Below are 19,454 nucleotides of genomic sequence, written 5' to 3' on the forward strand. Positions count from 1 at the left end.
TTGTTTAGCTGCACTTCATTCCACATATGCAACTAAACAACTATAACTATAAATAACGGGTAACAGTTGAAATTAAAAACCAGCCTCAATAAGAATATTTAATTACATACAACGCAAGTAAATTAAGGTGTAAATATATCTAGTAAACAATATAATTCATCCTTATATTTTGACCAATATATTGAGCCAATTAAAAACCACTGTAAAATTTCAATTTTAAGTACATCCAGATAATACAATAAATACTGATTTAATTAGCATAAATGCTTGACGTTTTCTCCGGATTTCATGTATTCAGAAGACAATAAATGAATTTTAAGGACAACAACTATTTTAAGATTTTTTCATAGACAATACAGCCGAATATCCATATCCTTAAGCCATTGTTGAAAAGAGTGTCCATGGAGTTTCTTGCCGGTTCTTCTCCATGAGACCCACTTTTTGGAACCGTGCAACTAGACGTTTCATAAGAGCCTGCAAAGGCCTATTTGAAATAAAAACTTTTGATTTTGAATATCATCTTTGACCTCAAAACACCATTCTTCGACATTTTTTTATATTTTTCTTAACTATATTTTTATAAGTTGTTATTGTTTGTATATTTATTTCCAGCAAAAATAGCTTTGTTTTTTAATACAGACTTTAATGTTGAGTTTTTGTCTCCCAAGGTAGGATATATAGTTACATCGAAATTGCAAAAATATCACCATTTGTTAACCTCGGTTTTTGATCGCTGTAATTATTGGAATTCGGATCTTAATGTTTTTTTTTATTATTTAATAAAAGCTTAACGTGCGTTAAACAAATTTTAAGTCTTATAAACGCGATCCTATTGTGATATAATGTCGGTTAATATTAAAATAGTTGTAGGCCCTTAACACAGTAACGATGCATCTAATACTTATAAACAATACTTGAAAAAAAAAAAACTACAAAATTACAAAATCACGAATACAAAAGCTTTGCACATGTTTCTGAAAACTGTGCGTTTTTATAACGAAACGTTTATGGAATGTATTCATCGATTCTCCTTATTTAACTGTTATTTATTCACATAAATGTAAACGTCAACATCTGGATCGTAAAGATTTGACATTTGACATTTACGTGTCTGTTAAAGTATGAGAAGAATTTTAATTGACGTAAGCACTTGAACGATTGCTTTTCCGATTCTTACTGATATGTGGCGTTACCATTAAATTCTTAGGAGTATATAGTGATAACTAAAATAAGCTCTAAACTAAAATGCTTTGATCTAAACTAAACTAAGACGACAAGAGTAACTTAATATAAAAGCATCATTGACAAATTGTCGTAAACCCTTCCAGTTCACGCTTATATTTGGATTAATAACGCGATTAAAATCCTCTTACATCTAAATTTGTATAAAACAACTAAGAATATGTGATATATAGTTGTAAAAATGTTTCATATAAATTATTGCTAAGGAGTCTCACAAGGCACAATATTAGGCCACCGACTATACACTGTCTTCGACAATGACGAAACATTTCGAGCAAATCGATTGGCAACAGTAAAGAGATTCAAGGCACTACTAACCTTAAATGGAATGTTATTAACAAATTCGCAAAACTATAATGATTAATAAATTAACGAATACTATAAATTCTTACTTTTTTATAATTTTAAACTCGAAAACATGAACGTTAGCACCTTCCATAGGAAGTGAAGTCTTAGTCTAAAGCATCATTGTCTGTATAATACAATACTTAAGTACAATACGTTTCTAAATGGTCCTTCCGAGTCGGTCAGAGCTAAGTATGACCTTTACGTCAAAAGTAGGATTCGACAAACGAGTCATACTTTCTCCAAGTATCGATCGCGGGGTGAGAACATATGGAATGCTGGAAAACTATTAAAGTAATGGAATGCTTGACGACATCAATGAAAATTATTGTCTATGAAGACTAATACCTCAAATTATGACCAATTTTATCAATACGTTAAGGCCGTCGAAGGAACTTTTTATTTCTAACAAAGCTATAACCAATGATAAATGCGATGATGATACACTAGGAATGTTGCAGTACCGAGATAACAATGTAATATAATAAATACAATTTCCTTTACCGAAAAAGCCCACGATTTGATAAAAGTTAAAATATTTCCAAATGTTAATCAATTGAACCGACAACAGTTACATTGTGATAGTACTGCATATATCCACAAATCAATATTTAACTGTTTTTAAGGTATTAACGTAGTCACAGATACGAGTTCGACGGAAGTCCAAATACGCTAAAAACGTGTCACACAATTCATCCTAAAATCGACAAAAAATACGGAATAAGGTATAGCACAGCAATTAAGATTATTTAAGCAAATTATTTCATGAAATATTTCTGGAGTCAGTACTGGAAAACATGAGTAAGTGGGACACTCGTACTGCCAGAAGGCTTGCAAGCGCTCTGCCGGCCTTTTAAGAATTGGTACGCTCGTTTCTTGAATGACCCTAAGTGGAACTGAATACTTCTTTTTTTTTAAATAAAATAGGGGGCAAACGGGCAGAAGGGATACCGCCGCCCATGGACACTCTCAATGCCAGAGGGCTCGCGAGTGCGTTGCCGGCCTTTTAACAATTGGTACGCTCGTTTCTTGAATGACCCTAAGTGGAACTGAATACTTCTTTTTTTTAAATAAAATAGGGGGCAAACGGGCAGGAGGGATACCGCCGCCCATGGACACTCTCAATGCCAGAGGGCTCGCGAGTGCGTTGCCGGCCTTTTAACAATTGGTACGCTCGTTTCTTGAATGACCCTAAGTGGAACTGAATACTTCTTTTTTTTAAATAAAATAGGGGGCAAACGGGCAGGAGGGATACCGCCGCCCATGGACACTCTCAATGCCAGAGGGCTCGCGAGTGCGTTGCCGGCCTTTTAAAAATTTGTACGCTCTTTTCTTGAAGGACCCTAAGTCGAATTGGTTCAGAAATACTTCAGTTGGCAGCTGGTTCCACAAAGTGAGACTCTTACTGATTTGGTATAATTTGAATTGACTTTTGACTTTGATAATTTCGTACAAAACTTTTCAATTTTATTGATTTTTTTAAAAATATCATCTACATAAGCGCTTTATAACATATACTATACCTCAAAAAGGATATTTTAATTAATTATATATTTATTTTAAACCAATAATTGTTATTCATGCTTATCTCCGTTTAAAAGAGAGTTTAGAGTTTCCTTAGGGTTACCTGGACGATATCTGTTAACAATACGGCTGACAAGGTTTCATAATCACAAAAAGTCACAAAAAATTGCTTTACTATGCCTTATAACTAATTTCATCTCATTTAGTACTACCCTCATTTTAGCGTATACGCAGGACTACCCTCACTTTTCATTATCCGAAACCTCTGAAGTATGTACTAGAGATGAAGTATCTGGCCATCATCCTTAGCCAGAGGCTGGTAAGTGTGTTCTTGGTCCTGCAGGGTCACAGCCGTAAGGTCTACAATCTCGTCTTGGTCTTCTTGGTCGAATCTGAGAGATTAGAAACCAGACAAAACATTAATTTTGACAGGTACCAAGCTCACGGCTTATGATAACGATTAATTAATTTAAAAATAAATTAATATTTTTTTTTATATCCAGTCAAGAAAAGCGTTACAAAAACTGTTGAACCGATTTTGATGAAACTTATCATATACCTAGTTTCGTGAAAGACAAATACAGATATATAAATTCCTTTTATCCTTAGAAATAGACACAAAAATGTGTGTTTGCGTTGTATTGTGTGATAACATGATTAAGACATTTTCTTGTTTAATGTTTAATATTCTCTAAATCTATATTACCTATCTTCGTCGGGCTCGCTCGAAGGTTGTGAGTTACGACTGGCTTCAACGACCGGTAGGCCCGCTCGTTGGTTCGCTGGACGAACCGTTATTATTAGATTCGAAGAATTCGCTACCATCATGTCTGTCACCTGAAAGGCATAAATAATATATGTTACTACATTATAATGTGTAAGATTTGGCAACCCTTTTACATTAAAAATACGTTCCCAGCTCTTTTATAACAAAATAAATATTTATAATTGTTTTTTATTTACAAATTTGAAATGTTTAAAAACTGGTTATAACAAATTCCTTGAGTGCATGTTAGTGAATGAGTGAGTGTGTGGGTGCTTAATAGTGAATGAGTGTGTGGGTGCGTGTAAGTGAAGGAGTGTGTGTGAGAGAGAAAAAGAGTGTGTGTGTGTGGGCGTTTATTTGTGAATGAGTGTGTGTGTGGGCGATTATTTATGAATGAGTGTGTGGGTGCATGTGAGTGAAAGAGTGTGTGCATGACAGTAAATGAGTGAAATGTATATTAATCAACTACACGTTAACAGCTTTTTTTTAAATTTGAATGAACGGGACGATATTAAGCAGTCTTTTTAATTTATTGTAGATATACATAGTGTAAAAAATATTATTTTCTTTCTCTCACAACTTGTATGGGATGAAAAGAGACAGTACTTAAGAAACGACTTGGCCCTTAATACAATATAACTTTACTTATTGTCTGTCCTTCTTTAATTACAAAGAAGAACAGATGATGTAGTGTAGATGTATGTTAGGTAACATTACATATTCTTGAAATAGGGTACTGAGAAAGTAATGTTTTATTAATTGTAATTTTTATTTCTAGATTATTCTATAAGAGTAGAACTAAATGTATAAAATTTTATTGAGTAACGTCCTCACCTGGTCCAAGGTCTTATTAGAAACGTCAATTCCGTTGACCTCTAACACTTCATCGTTGACTCCCAGTAGGCCAGTGGACTCAGCCAGTCCCCCAGGCACCAGTCTGGAGATGAAGATGCCCGGGGACCGTTCCACGCCATTTGGCGTCACACGGACCGAGGTTCCATCTCTGGAGGGACAAGAACAGTTTCTAGTTTTCTCATAAAAATGTTTGTGGTTTTATACGTGGAGCTCGATAAGCAGACGCAATGTGTGTGGGCCATTGTGGTAAAATACAAAATATAAACTTATAGAGTTAAAGACATATAATGTTTAAAAATAACCAATGGCGCTACAACCTTTTAGGTCAGATTAGGTAAGATTTGTGTCTGCTTCGTAATCATTTAGTTTTCTTATTTTTTTATATAACAATGAGTTGGAGGCTCACGAGATGTTAAGGTATACCGCCGCCCATCAACACTCACATTGGCTTCGAAAGAAAACAATCCGTTTAAGAATTGGTACGCTCTTGAAGGACCAAGTCTAATTGGTTCGGAAATACTAGAGTTTGCAACTGGTTTTAAAAGTGCCTTAAAAATATGATTAGTTGTGGTTAATACGTCCGAAGTAGGTGATCAACATTTGTGTCTGACACATTGGTATTCTCACGACATTCTATTTTAATAGCGAATATTTAGAAAGCAAACTTCATTGGTACAGACAAAATTTGAAGGAAGTGCTCGATTAATAAAAAAACCAGTGTCGCTACAACCTTTTTAGGTCTGGGTCTCAGATTTCTGCATCTGTTTCATGATCTTCAATCTAATAGGCATGTAGGTGATCAGCCTCCTGTGCGTGACCCACGTGGTCTACTTTTTGGGTCTAAGAGGACCCGACAGACGTTGTCCTGTCTTAACTAAGAATATTGATTTCGAATTGGTATAATTAACTAAAAATGCTTTATGATATACAACAATCTTTGTTTGTTTTTCTGACGCGTATATGAACAATTTTGTTGGTATTCCAATATGGGAACAGGCGACATATAACCCGCCATGTCTAAAACATGGATTTTCAAGATTAACGCCACAAACAATTAGCGACTGTCAATATTTTATATGTATTTTATCAATATAATAACTGCGATCGAAGAATTTGTTATGAATTATATTTTAGTATGTAGCACGCAATCTGTCAATGTTATGTCAAACACCATAAGGTTACATCAAAAAAGTTTGAATTGAAAAAAAAATTGCGATTGCAAGAATAGTATTCTTAAATTTCTAATTTTTCGCGCAATTTTTTCTTTCATAATTACATTCTCCTGACAATAACAAACACAACAACAAAATAATTAGCGAAATCGGTCCAGCCGTTCACGCGTGATGCCGTGACCAAGGGAAATAGAGATTAATCTTTATATATATATATATTAGTTACTGTGAATAATATAGGATACATACAATACACTGCGCAGAGGTGATGAGAACTTGGAGAAACTGATCGTGTTTGGTCACACAAAGAAGAGAGATAGAAGAAAAAAGATCTCGTGGCCGTTCACCATCCAGATGGATCGATCAAGTGAAAGACGCATCTTCCTCACAACTATACACTGTCATACAGGTGCTGGACAGACCGGTGGAAACAGATCGTCCACTCCAGATGTTTCCAAGCTGACCACGATGTTCAGACATGAGCTTCCGACTGAAGAGAGATACAGGATATAAGCTTACCTTATAAAAAACCCAAGCGGTCTATCTGATCCATGTTTGAGCAGCTTCACCCTTCTACATGTTTCTGGTACTATATCTACATCAATAATTGCTGATACCTGAAATCATAAAAATACCTTCAATTATTTAGAAAAACCTTACAGCTTCCTTAACAAAATAATTTTTAAATCGAAATCCCAATTTGGTATACAGTAATATGAGACAAATGCCTGTAGAGTGTGGATGTGTATTTGTGTCTGTGTAACTAATACATGTGTGTTAAAATCGGCTAGAATTCGTGACTTTAACGGCCGATTCACACATATCAGTGTTGCCACAGTTCCGACACAGTACCGGCACAGCACGAAATATTCTTTCATATATTCTTTCTCTTTGAACGCATCCCCACTTATCATGAACGCATCCTCAGAACTCATCAGCGTCAGTGCCGACACCAACAATAACGGACGGATTCGTTGGCAAGGATAGAAATGGTTCGTGAAAATAGGGTTTTCACTGAAGCTCCGTAAACGTATCCGCTCAGTTCAGTATCTTCTTCTTATCCGGTACACTCTTGACAGAGCGGTCGTGTTAGCTATTTAGTAGTGGTAATCAAAGGAGCAGATGTGATGCGCTTCACGACGTTTCGCCATCGTTGCCTATTAGTGCTCATCCTGCTACACTCATTGAGTGTACCTCCTACGGCAGACTTGATCTGGTGAGTCCAACGCGTAGGTGACCTTCCGCGCGGTCTAGTGCCTTCTATATTCCCCTGGACGACAAGGCGTTCTATGGACTGAATACCACGCCGAGATACGTGTCCGAAGAATGCGAAATTGTACTATTGAAAATAAACGCTGCTTAATACCGAGTTCTTGAAGTATCGAGACATTTGTACGAAACTCGGTCCACGAAACCCCAAGCATTCTCCTCCAGCACCACATTTCTAGAGCGTTTATTTTCTGTCTTTCCACATCTCGCAAGGTCCACGTTTCGGCCGCGTACAGAAATATGGGGAATATAAGGGTCTTCACGAGCCTGATATTCGTGGCTTTTGTTCTATTCCTGTTTCTCCATATCTTTTGCATCTTGTCCATAGCCGTTCTTGTGATGACCATACGTCGTTTGACCTCATCGATGCATCCGCCATTGTTTGCAAATCTGAGCTCCAAGATAAATATAAGATTGGACTACGTTGCATTTCGCGATTTGGTTCAGTTCAGTATCAGTGATACAGTATTGCGTCAGTCATTAAATTCACACATGTCAGTACTCAGCTTACGGAGATTCAGTGAGAACGTGTCCGTCGTCAATTAACGTTATTATGGTTATGTTCAATACTACGGAGCTAGCGATGATAGGTGTTGCTTTAGACGAACAAGAAGAGCAGCATCATTAAGAGAGACGGAAGGAGAGTTCATCACGTTATACAGACAGTTAGTTAAAGACGAAAGAAAATATTTTAAAATGTCAGAGAGCTGCTTCAATAATTTGCAGTACGAACACAAATAAGAATTGCTATCAACAACCTCCTTAGATCAAGGCTTCAGGTTTCTGTATCTGTTTCACGATAATTTATGAATGTAATAGGAAAGTCGGTGATCAGTTTCCTGTGTCACACGGTGTCGACTTTTTCGTTCCAAGGCAAGCCGGTTTCCTCACGATATTTCCCTTCAACTTTCGAGCGAATGTTAAATGCGCATATAGACAGAAAATCCATAAGTGCACAGCCGGGGATCAAACCTACGACTTCAGGGATGAGTCACACGCTGAAACCACTAGGCTTGTATAGAGTAGAAAAATATTGAGATCGTCGTTGGAACGCACTACTGCTGAAGCATTTGAAGGCATGAACACATGCAACATTCTGCCCTCGATTATTAATTAAAAATTAAAATTATAGTAACAATAATGATCAATATATGTCATTTGCTTATTGTGACAATAAATAATAAAAAGTCTAGAACCAGTCTGTTTGTTCAGTTTGAATGATCAGAGGGACTTCACAGTAGCGATATTGTGTATATTGTGTTATTTTTTCGACCTTATTAGCTAAGTCAGTAAGGACAGTAAATGTATTTTAGTGTATAAATAAATCCCGACTCTGCGCAACCAGGAGTAAACATTTTTCTCTTTCTCTTTTTGCCTACTTGAAACACTCACCATTCTAAAGTCATGTGGGTTGGATATAGCGAGACCCTTGTTCTTGGCTGGTGTTCCACTCAGTATCGACGAGATTATATTCCTAGGTCGCATCGTTCCATAGCCATTTAGTTCTTCTAGACTGTCACCTGGAATTAAAAACACAATGTCATTTACATGAGAGAAACAAAATGTACAGAGTATGTATTATGGAGTTTCTTGCCGGTTCTTCTCCATGAGACCCACTTTTTGGAACCGTGAAACTAGACGTTTCATAAGAGCCTGCAAAGGCCTATTTGAAATAAAAACTTTTGATTTTGATTTTGAGAGTCCATCTACCAAAAAACTTCACAAGCGTATTTGGAACAGGGATTCTGCTACTACTCCCCGTAACTCAGGAGGCAAGCTGTTCTATACACACTCCGATTGGTGTTAAGCCGGCTTCGTGTGTATTTAGTTGTGCGATTTTTGTGCATGTTGTGTATTTATACAGGTGGTTAATGTTCATTAATTTTATGGCAATGTAAAGTTTTGTTGAAGAGTTGGCCAAAAAAGAGAATTTTTCATTTATTTCACTAAGACAACTGCCTAAGTTTACTGTTGAACCTTTTATGTAATGGGCTGTATACAGATATACGAAAAATATAGAGAGATGAAAACGGAAAAGGCTTCCATCATTATAATTGGTTTATAAAAAGTTTAATAAAAATATTATCAATAAGAAATTATTCGACATATATATATATATATATCTTTTGAGTAGTAACATTTAATTTATAAATAGCTCCAAATTTCTATACATACATAGGCGAGGTGGGTAGCGTCTCCCCCCTCCACCCTACGCTTTTGTTGCAGTGAGTGCGATCTGAACTTGTTGGTAGTTATCGATTTGATTAAGTTATTTACAGCCCATACATGGCCAAATTTCAACAAAAAAAGTTATTAAACTATCATATAAGTAACCCACCTTTATTAATAACTTTAATTTTTAATTGTGTACAAGTGTTAAACATATGTCGCTTAAATTATATAAATATAATCGCTTATCAAGAGCGAAATCGTATTAATCACATACAGAGACCATTGACGATGACTAACAGCATTCAAATTAGGTATTGAACTAGAGAATTGTCATTGTTAACCGTAACAGTTAACGCAATATCTAAATCTATACTAAATCGTTTATTTGCAAAGAAAATGGACTGTTCTGATTGATTAATTATATAACAAACCATATTCAAATGGGCAAGCAAGTCCTAATTTAATATATAATTAATTTGTTCTATTTTTGCTCTCAAACATCAAGGTCAAATACTTAGGAAAATATGTTACAGGAATGATATGAAAACTTAAGAAGGCGCAATGCTATCTAGATCGATGCAACTCCTTTACAATCGAGTATCCCGCAAGCACCACACAATTCACGAGGAGAGTCTTTATACTGAAGAAGTTGCATGGGTCCACCAAGCATCCGCGAATATAGAAATAGGAAATAATAAAATAATAATAGCAAATAATTAACACGGCAAGGTGACTTAAACTCGGCGAAAGTAATAATAATAATAAGAACAGTTAAGATTATAATTGCTGACATAACTTATGGTCTAAACATCTCCCTATAAAGGCCCGAGGGTTTAACTTCAGCGAACAGCTAATCTTATACATTCCTGGTACGCTGCGATTATGACGCGTTCGTTTCTGGTTAACTTAAGAAGAAATGTTTATAAATTTGTTTTAATTTTCTATTTATCATTTTATTATTATTGCCATGTACGTAAACAGTATTATATACACATAATTTATTATTAATTAATTTTGACGTAACATTTATTCTAGCTGTCAAAACCTGACATCAACATATACGATTACGTGTCAAATCCAACATCCTGACTGCAATTTCGGGTATTACATCAAAAAATTACCAAAAATCTACTTTCACTTAATAGATATGATTTATATATTATAATTTCACTGAGATTACGCAACTCCTCTAGATCCATGACGTCAAGCGTGATGCGCACGCGACGATGATCACACTTTCGTGGATTAAATAAAGTAAATTTCCAGGACAAATAATTAAAGCTCTCTATAAGTTAGCTCTGAAGCACAGCTTTGCTATAATTGATTATTTTTGTGGGATTTGACTTGTTTTTATGTAATAGGAGGCAAACGAGCAACAAACGCCTCTGATGTTAGGTGATACCGCCACCCATAGACATTCACATTGCTAAAGGGCTCTTTTCTTGAAGGACCCTAACTCGAATTGTTTCGGAAATACTTCAGTGGGCAGCGGTGGTTCAGGGCAAAATCTGCTTTAAAAACGATCAGTTATGGAACGAGGTGATACGGATGGAATTTCATATAGTCTAGACGACCAATGATGAAACTCAGCTGCAGATATTAATCCAAACAATTTCTCTGAACACGCCTCCGTGGTAAATGTGGTAGAAGATGCCGAGAGACACCACATCTCTACGCAAAGCCAAGTGGTCTAGCCGCTCTGATAGTGACTGAACATCGAGATCCTTACCTGAATTCCTGATACACTAAAAGCCTCTGTTATGTTTTGTCCTTTGACACTTTACACGTAACAAAACATTCTTTAACTATGTTAGGCTTATAAAGCCGTAAGGATATAAGGTACATAATTGACCTTATATGTAATAAGTAATTAATGTTTAAGCCCTATTAAGGCTAGTAGCCTAGTCGAACCATAATATTCGTAACAATTAATTTAATAATATGTATTTATGTAGAATGTAATGTGCAGTGTTGGCTTAGTGGCTTCAAAGGCGACTTTCTTTCTATATGCGTATTTAATATTCACTCGAACGGTGAAGGAAAACATCGTGAGGAAACTGGCTTGACTTTAGACTCAAAACGTCGACATGAGTCAGTCACAGGAGGCTGTTAGAGAGACTATTAGATTGACAAATGAAAGTCTTTCTTTCCAGAAAAAAAAGCACGCCAACCAGAAACCTGAGATGGAATAAAAGTGTTATCGATGAAGGATTGGAAAGATCGTTTAGTCGTGTACTAATGTTAAACATGGACTTAACGTCATCCTGAATATACAGTACAGAGATACAGGCTACTTTTATTATTATTTTTTATATTATTATTTTATTGTTTATTAACAATGACCCTTTTTCCATTCATTCCACAGATCCAAAATCAAAAGAATGCATCATCGATATCAAGTTTAAAGTTTTTAATTTTTATTAAAAAATATATACAGTCACCAACTTCGAATAACACAACGTTAAGTTATTAAAATTAAGAATGAAGAGTAATAATTTAATAAAAATGTAATAAATACCTGTTAATAATTAATATTATTAATTAACATTGATAAGATTTTTCTAATTCTGTATTTTATTTAATTTAGTATCGAAAACATACTACTCCCGATAGCAGTTATAGTATCTTTACGAGTCGGTATCTGTATCGTATCTGCAAAGAGGCGTATAGATGCATCCCTAGTATAGACGTATTTTTACTTGCAAATTAGTGACGCATGACACAGTGAGAATGAAAAACAAATGGCGCGTTGCCTTTGATTGTCATTTGTCAACAATGACACTTTACACTATACGTTCCGTTCATCGAATCACAATAAAACTCACGCCGTCTTTTACATATAATGCAAACCCATAAGATGGGATTTTCTTCAAGTGTGATCATAAAAAGAGTGACTTGGCTGGACATCCGCCTTTATGTTTCACCCTTGACACTTTATTACCAAAGAGGTCGATATTAAGAAAAAAAATTTAAAAGCACAATAACGATAACTAAAACATGTATGCGAGTTATAATTACTAACATAACAGTTATCATAATCTATGCGCCCGCGGTGGCTGGAATATTTTTGCATAAACTTCACGTCCAAGTGTTTACGGTAATACTTTTAATAAATCTATTAAAATACATTAAACACCTGCAAGTGAGTCACAAATCTTTTCGTGTGTGAATCCAGACACTAGAGATACATGAGATTATTTCTAGCAAGTGCTAAATAAATCAGCGTTAGTCAGAAAATGCGCATTGTAGACAGTCCAAAATGGCACTGCCAGCAGCAAACCCCCTAGTGACAAAGCGACGGAATTAATCTCAAAATAATTATAGAGACAACTCACCACTGTCTCCTTAATAAAGATCTCTGTCCTTGACGCGACAGACAGTCCCTGGTACAGAGAAAGAAAAGACACCCACGTGAAAAGCGTGATTCTGACTTCCCAACGTGTAGAAATCCACGGAGCAGCGAGTTCGCTACTGCGAAGTTTCTAGAAACTAGTCTAGCTTAATTGGCCAGGACATAAAGCAAAACGTATCAAATGGCCGTCTAAGTGCGGAAATTATCAGTTAGCTAGCTGGTATCAGTTACTAAGTACCCTTTCAGCTTTCATGAAAGTAAAAATCTAAATCATCGAGAAATCGAATGTAATCCGGGTACATTGCCTTTGTTTAGTCTTAATTGGCAAAACTATTTTTGCCTCTTGTACAATAATCGTTATAATTCGGTAAATCAAATTAACGAGTGTCAAATTATCGAAAGTAGACCCCTAAAGTATCTTTAGAAATCACGCCATCTATTTTATTCACCTGCACACGCAAACGCCAGATTATATTTTATGAGATGTACAGATACCGACAAACTTCTTAAGCTTCTTCTTCTTCTTCTTAAACAAGGGAGTGGGGGAAAGCTTGCGCATTGTACATTGCGCGGGACACAAACGTCAACTGATTGTGAAGTGATACCTAAAAATCGCTTCCGCGCAGGCAAGGACATTTGTTCAAGATGTATGCCGGTATCTGTATTCAAGATGTATTAATAACTTCCATTTATAACGACTTTAGCTTGTGCTTAACAGTGGTAAAAAAATAGTACACAAGAACAGATTGTCTTCCATATTATAGACTGTAAGTGTCATTGGAAACTTTCTTACGTTCTATAGTAAATTAGGTTACATTTCAATTACTTAAGTTAGGCTGGATCGTAATATAACACGTTTTCGTATAAAGCGATTTTCATCCCCCATATAACGCACAGATTTTTCAAGTCCATAATTAGTTTTGCGTCTTGCACCTGTTTCAATTGTGTTGTTATAAAATAAAACTAAATAAATTTATTAAATACGTGTTCCTGGTTTTTGAATTGTACAAAACAACGGTTTTACGAGAATACTCCTACAACGCGTTTCGCGATAACGTGGTTCGAGTCTACTGCATTATAGGGGGTTTAGTATACAATTAAAATAATAACATAAAAAGAGATAAAAAGATCCAGACAATGTGACAAAAAATAATTAAAAAGATGATCGCATAAAGTGCGACAAACTTCATAAGACAAAATGTAAACAATAAACAGGACAATATTAAAAAAAAGAAATTAAATTAAAAATTATGACTTTAGTTAATCTGTGGAACCCGTTTGACATGTAGATAACGATGCCATAAGCTCATAGGTGTGTCGCATTCTATGTTAATTCGTCGCCATAACTCGTCAATGATGAACACGATATTTACGTCATTTTATTAATGAATGTGGCAAATGAGAATAGAGAGAATAGATGAAGGAAAATTATGCGTTATTAACACAGTAAACATAGTCTAACTAAATCTGTTATAATTATTTTTTTTTTTAACATTAGGTAAAAAAAAATTGACTCAAGTACATACATTATAATATTGTCTTTTATTAACATAGCTTTTACACATTAAGAAAATACTTTTTAAACGGATTGAAGCTATGTATTGTTATGGAACACTTATAATTATTTACATAATTATTTCATTTAACATATACCGATAGATATATCGTATTGGCATAGTCTGTAAGGATAATGTATGTAGAAAACACTTTTTAAACGGATTGAAGCTATGTATTATTATTAAAAACTTATAGTTATTTACATCATTTTTAGTTCTCAATTTTTTTGCTTTTCAGCGTGCGTCTTTTGTCTTTAGTCAGCGTGACCACGCACGCTGAAAAGCACGCGAAACGTCGTGTATCGTCATGCTGATCTTGTCAATCTAATTGGCGAGAGCCTTCTATGCCTGTCTCATGTCGACTTCCGACTGCCCTGTCCCTAACTATGTTCTTCTTAAACGTTCGAGCGAACGTTAAAGGCGCAAAAGAATGAAACTGTATTGGTCCACAGCTGGAGATTGAACCTGCGACCTCAGAGAAGACAGTCGTACGCTGAAGACAACACTGCTCAAATGTCAAATAATACTTTTGCTATTTATATATACACAGACAATATAGAAAATAGTTAAAAAGTTTATAAGCCCACAGGCACCTAGGTTAATGGTATTTGGTGTTTTCTGTACGAAAAAAATACCAAGATAATAAGTGTTTTTTAATAGAAAACAACAAATATGTATTAACAATTCTACATACATTACATATGTGTATGTCCCGTTAGATGGAATATATTGTATAAGTACTCGTACAATTAGTAGGTTTGTGATTAGCGAACCATGACGGAGTAGAATGACTCGAAAATTGAATTGCATAAAGCCAGCTAAGGTCATCAAATATAGGATTAAAATTCTATGAGTCAAATTTAACAAAATTCGTTGAATTGTTCAATAAATCTTTTAAATATTTGACGATATTTACGAGTAATATTTATTTACAGACTTTCACTTGAGATGTTTATTAGTTAGAGATTTAACGTTTTAATAATTATTTATAAGAAACTAGCGGACCCGACAGACGTTGTCCTGTCTTAACTATGAATATTGATTTCGAATTGGTATAATTAACTAAAAATGCTTTTTGATATACAACAATCTTTGTTTGTTTTTCTGGCGCGTATATACATTGTTTTGTTGACATTCCAATATGGGAACAGGCGACATATAACCCGCCATGTCTAAAACATGAATTTTCAAGATTAATGCCACAAACGATTAGCGACTGTCAATATTTTATATGTATTTTATCAATATAATAACTGCGATCGAAGCATTTGTTATAAATTATATTTTAGTATGTAGCACGCAATCTGTCAATGTTATGTCAAACTCCATAAGGTTACATCAAAAAAGTTTAAATTGAAAAAAAATTGCGATTGCAAGAAAAGTATTCTTAAATTTCTAATTTTCCGCGCAATTTTTTCTTCCATAAAAACATTCTTCTGACAATAACAAACACAACAAAAAAATAATTAGCGAAATCGGTCCAGCCGTTCACGCGTGATGCCGTGACCAAGGGACTAACTGTCACTCGGGTATGTCACCTATGTATTGATTTTGACATATGCGAGTCATAGATCTCACTAAGTTGTTCCTTATCACATCCTCACTTTCTTACACTAACAAGCTACCACAAAATTAGTATTATTGATGACCCTCTGAAACGTTGTTAAGGCCGCACTTTATACAAAAATTGTATAGTGTTGTAATTTCCAAATGTCATTTTCCAATTGATCATACTCATTAAAGCATCTTTTTCCACAATAGTACATTTCTTTACAGGTGCGGAAAGCCTGTCATTGCAAAGAGTTCCGACAAATGTCTACCCGAGCCGAAGCGCAGCCGAAGAGGGTTGACAGTTGGAACAAGTTGCAATGACGCTTCCGCACGTGTACTGAACAACTATTTTTAATACAGGTGCGACAAAATTAAGCAATTTAATAAAACTATTTGCTTTTTTCTTTCCTCTCCACGCAATAAATTCGTGGTATGTAGATGTAGCGACTTTTTGACTTTTCCGGTAAAATGTTCTCCGAAGCATTTTGTGCAATTACACTGAGTTCCGTTGGTGTTAATCCAAATAAAATATCGTCGAAATTACTCATTTTGTACAACTAAACTAGCAAAGAACCGACCGTAAAACAATATAAGCAGATTTTTTTTTTCTTCAGCCATTCTGGGTAGGCAAAGGGAACTGTGCCAAGTCAAGTCTTCAGTAGAATTTTTTTATTGATATGAAATTAAATATAATGAGATAAAATAAAATGAAACCTAACCTCTTGAATTAAATCATTAAATCTGATATTGAAACAAATTAGTAGCTTCTTTTTAGAAATATTAGCATGAATCATAAAACTTCTATGATTTTTTTTTGTAAAAACTTCCTGGTTAGTTTTTTTCTATTTTAATAGACATTGTTTTGACAGTTGGGAAATAGAACACCAAGTGCTGAAAAGGTTAAGAAAAAGCACTAATAAAAGCACTCAGTGTGTAATAGCCCACATCCCAAATGCTATATGTCCCTGCAATACACCACTTTTAAAAAATATTTTTGACAGTAACAATTCTTAACCAACCAACCAAAACTAACTAAATTAGTGAAACAAAGACTTTGTTGTACAATTTTCTATACAAAGTTATCCAAATTTAATAAGAAATATCTCAATAAAAAATTTGTTCTTAGAATACAATTATAAAATATAATATGAACTACGAACATAATTAAGATACGATAAGTATAATGTTATATATATTGCAAGTCTGACTTAACTTCAAAGACAAATAGTGATAATTCAATAAATAAGTAGGCTAAGACATTTGTATGCAGGCTACTAAAAGTAATTATGAAACTAATTAAGACTCTCAATTGTGTCAAGTATGTGTTAAGTCCTGATATAAGAATTTTTACTGTCTATAATGATTGAAAATCAATATAGATATTTAACAGAAGTTGGATGTCCCGTAACCATCAAAGAGCAAAAGGGCCTTTCTGTATTTTTATTACTATTTTAAGCTATGCATTGATGACAATGATCCTGTCAAGTTGGCAGCCTGAATAATATACTATTCTATTTATAAGTAACAATACATACCTTTTCTTTGAATTATAACCCTTAACAAGGGCCTTGCTGTAAGTAACGCCCGAGCCAAATTATCATCATTATTGATTGGTAGAAGGTCACCATCCCGAGGATCGGTATAGCTGATTAAAAAGGTCACATCATGAAGCCCATGTAATTTTTCTATTAATGCTTTAAAGTCCTCATATTTCAGTTTTTCTGATTTGTTTAAGGAGAATCGTCTGAATTCTGCGTCAAACTGTAACAATAGAATTTATGTTAAAAATATAACAAACCTAAAGCTCGTGTAGAATAATTAGAATTTATTGACATATATGCTATAGAAGCAGTAACATTTATGACACAGGAGGTTAAAATTAATTTTGTTTATTTATGTAAGAGAAATTTTGCAATTCAACAAGACCATATAACTGTGTAAGAAGACTATATGACCAGAATAAGCATTCACGGTGGAATATAGAATTCTATTCTCTTCTATCCTAACTTTTTTATGATTTAGAGAAAATATAGATGTATTTCTTCTAAGTTCTGACGCTGCGCTTCTGCTAGAATAAGAGTTGAGTATAAACTTATCTCGGAGATCTAAAGTCAACGTTTAACTAGCGAAAATAAAGCCTCAACGTACGTGTTCGTTAACAGTAGAGATAATCAAGAATCATTGTTTCATCAAGGGCAATTATTTCATCAAGAATGCCCACCTACGGTTGGTAAACAGACACCATATAATGCTTTATCTTAAACAAACAATTTCACCCACTCTAAACGCCGTTTTATGGTAAAAGAAATTAGAAATTTGAATACCTTGGTCTTTACTTCCACACTTTGACTGTCAATACGAGCGGCGATCTTATTCTTCGACATTTCCAAAGCATTTAAAACTTACACTCACGATAAAGTTCCATCAAAATATTTAAGCACTTAATACAAGAATAAACATTGTAAAGTTTAAAAAAAACTATGATACGAGGTTTTAACACCAACACTCGCGTCGAAAATTATTCTGAATTAAAAGTAGACTTCTTATTACAGAATATTTAGAGCATTAGTAATATTCTACCAATAAAAACAACGTTTGTCTAAGCAATAGCTACTTTGATTGGTTAAAATACACTATGAAAAACATACAACGAAAACTAACATCGTTTCAATGTATGCAGTATAGTAATTTGTGATGTAGAATTTTGAATGCAATTTTTAAAGTAAAGTTAAAATTACTTCATTTTTATTCAAAATTTTGTTAATTATTCTTTTTTATTTAAAAAAATGCGTTAACTTAGGTATTAACAGTCTACTATATCGATAATATCATCATGTGACATTCCAGGGTTACTGTCAGTTTTAAACATAAACTATAATTTGTCGTTGTCAAAATAATGGGAAAAATTACAAAAACACTGTAGTGATTAGCATGGATTTACCCTGATTACCCCAAATCACATTAATAAATAATTTCTGCATATAAAATATACAAGAATAAGTATTATGCCTTCTTTAAAAAATCCTGATGCTGAGCGCAATAACCCTTGCCTAAAGGTAATTATTTGAAATAAAGCCAATTTAAAGCTTTGTCTTCAATTACTTATATTTTAAATTGCATAACATTTAAATTTCAGGAACAAGAAGCTTCCTACAAATGTTTGGATAAAAATGGGTTTGACGCAGAGAAGTGTGAATTATATTTTGATAACTACAATACATGTAAAAAGTTTTGGGTAAGTGTATATGAATATTACTATTTAGTTCGTTTAGATTTATAAATAAAACTTACCCATAGAATTCTTCATTCTTTAAATTATGAATTTATTTTAGGGTAAAGTATCCAAAGATCGCAGAGCAAAGGGCCTAACTCCTTACCTTCCAGATCTCACAGAGAGAGAGCATGTCAAACAGGAGTACTTGAAAAACGTTTATTTTACGTCATAATATTATTTAAAATTATTTATTAGACTAATTATAACTTTCCAAACAAATCTTGTTTTACATATTATATTACAGAGGTTTTTTGACGTCTTGATAATTAAGACTTAAAAGTTAGATTTTCTACTGAAACTTTATTTTAAAGCTATCAAAATAACAGATAGAAATTTAATACAAGGTAAATAAAATATTGTTATATTATGATGTTTT

The 19,454-nt window shown here is 34.1% G+C and overlaps 2 protein-coding genes across 2 annotated transcripts; one reads left to right on the forward strand and one right to left on the reverse strand.

Moving 5' to 3' along the window:
* Positions 1-84: 84 nt before the first annotated feature.
* Positions 85-18,319, reverse strand: LOC123713980 (partitioning defective protein 6). Its single transcript, XM_045667921.1, has 7 exons — positions 18,129-18,319; positions 17,340-17,565; positions 8,566-8,693; positions 6,424-6,521; positions 4,712-4,880; positions 3,818-3,948; positions 85-3,503 (listed from the first exon to the last, which is right to left on the reverse strand). The coding sequence occupies exons 1-7, from the start codon at positions 18,186-18,188 to the stop codon at positions 3,389-3,391; spliced, it is 927 nt and encodes a 308-aa protein (XP_045523877.1). The 5' UTR covers positions 18,189-18,319; the 3' UTR covers positions 85-3,388.
* A 349-nt stretch (positions 18,320-18,668) lies between these two features.
* Positions 18,669-19,445, forward strand: LOC123714107 (coiled-coil-helix-coiled-coil-helix domain-containing protein 7). Its single transcript, XM_045668240.1, has 3 exons — positions 18,669-18,860; positions 18,941-19,039; positions 19,137-19,445. The coding sequence occupies exons 1-3, from the start codon at positions 18,810-18,812 to the stop codon at positions 19,248-19,250; spliced, it is 264 nt and encodes an 87-aa protein (XP_045524196.1). The 5' UTR covers positions 18,669-18,809; the 3' UTR covers positions 19,251-19,445.
* Positions 19,446-19,454: the final 9 nt, after the last annotated feature.

This window comes from Pieris brassicae, chromosome 9 (genome assembly GCF_905147105.1).
Source record: "Pieris brassicae chromosome 9, ilPieBrab1.1, whole genome shotgun sequence".
NCBI classification, from domain to species: domain Eukaryota; kingdom Metazoa; phylum Arthropoda; class Insecta; order Lepidoptera; family Pieridae; genus Pieris; species Pieris brassicae.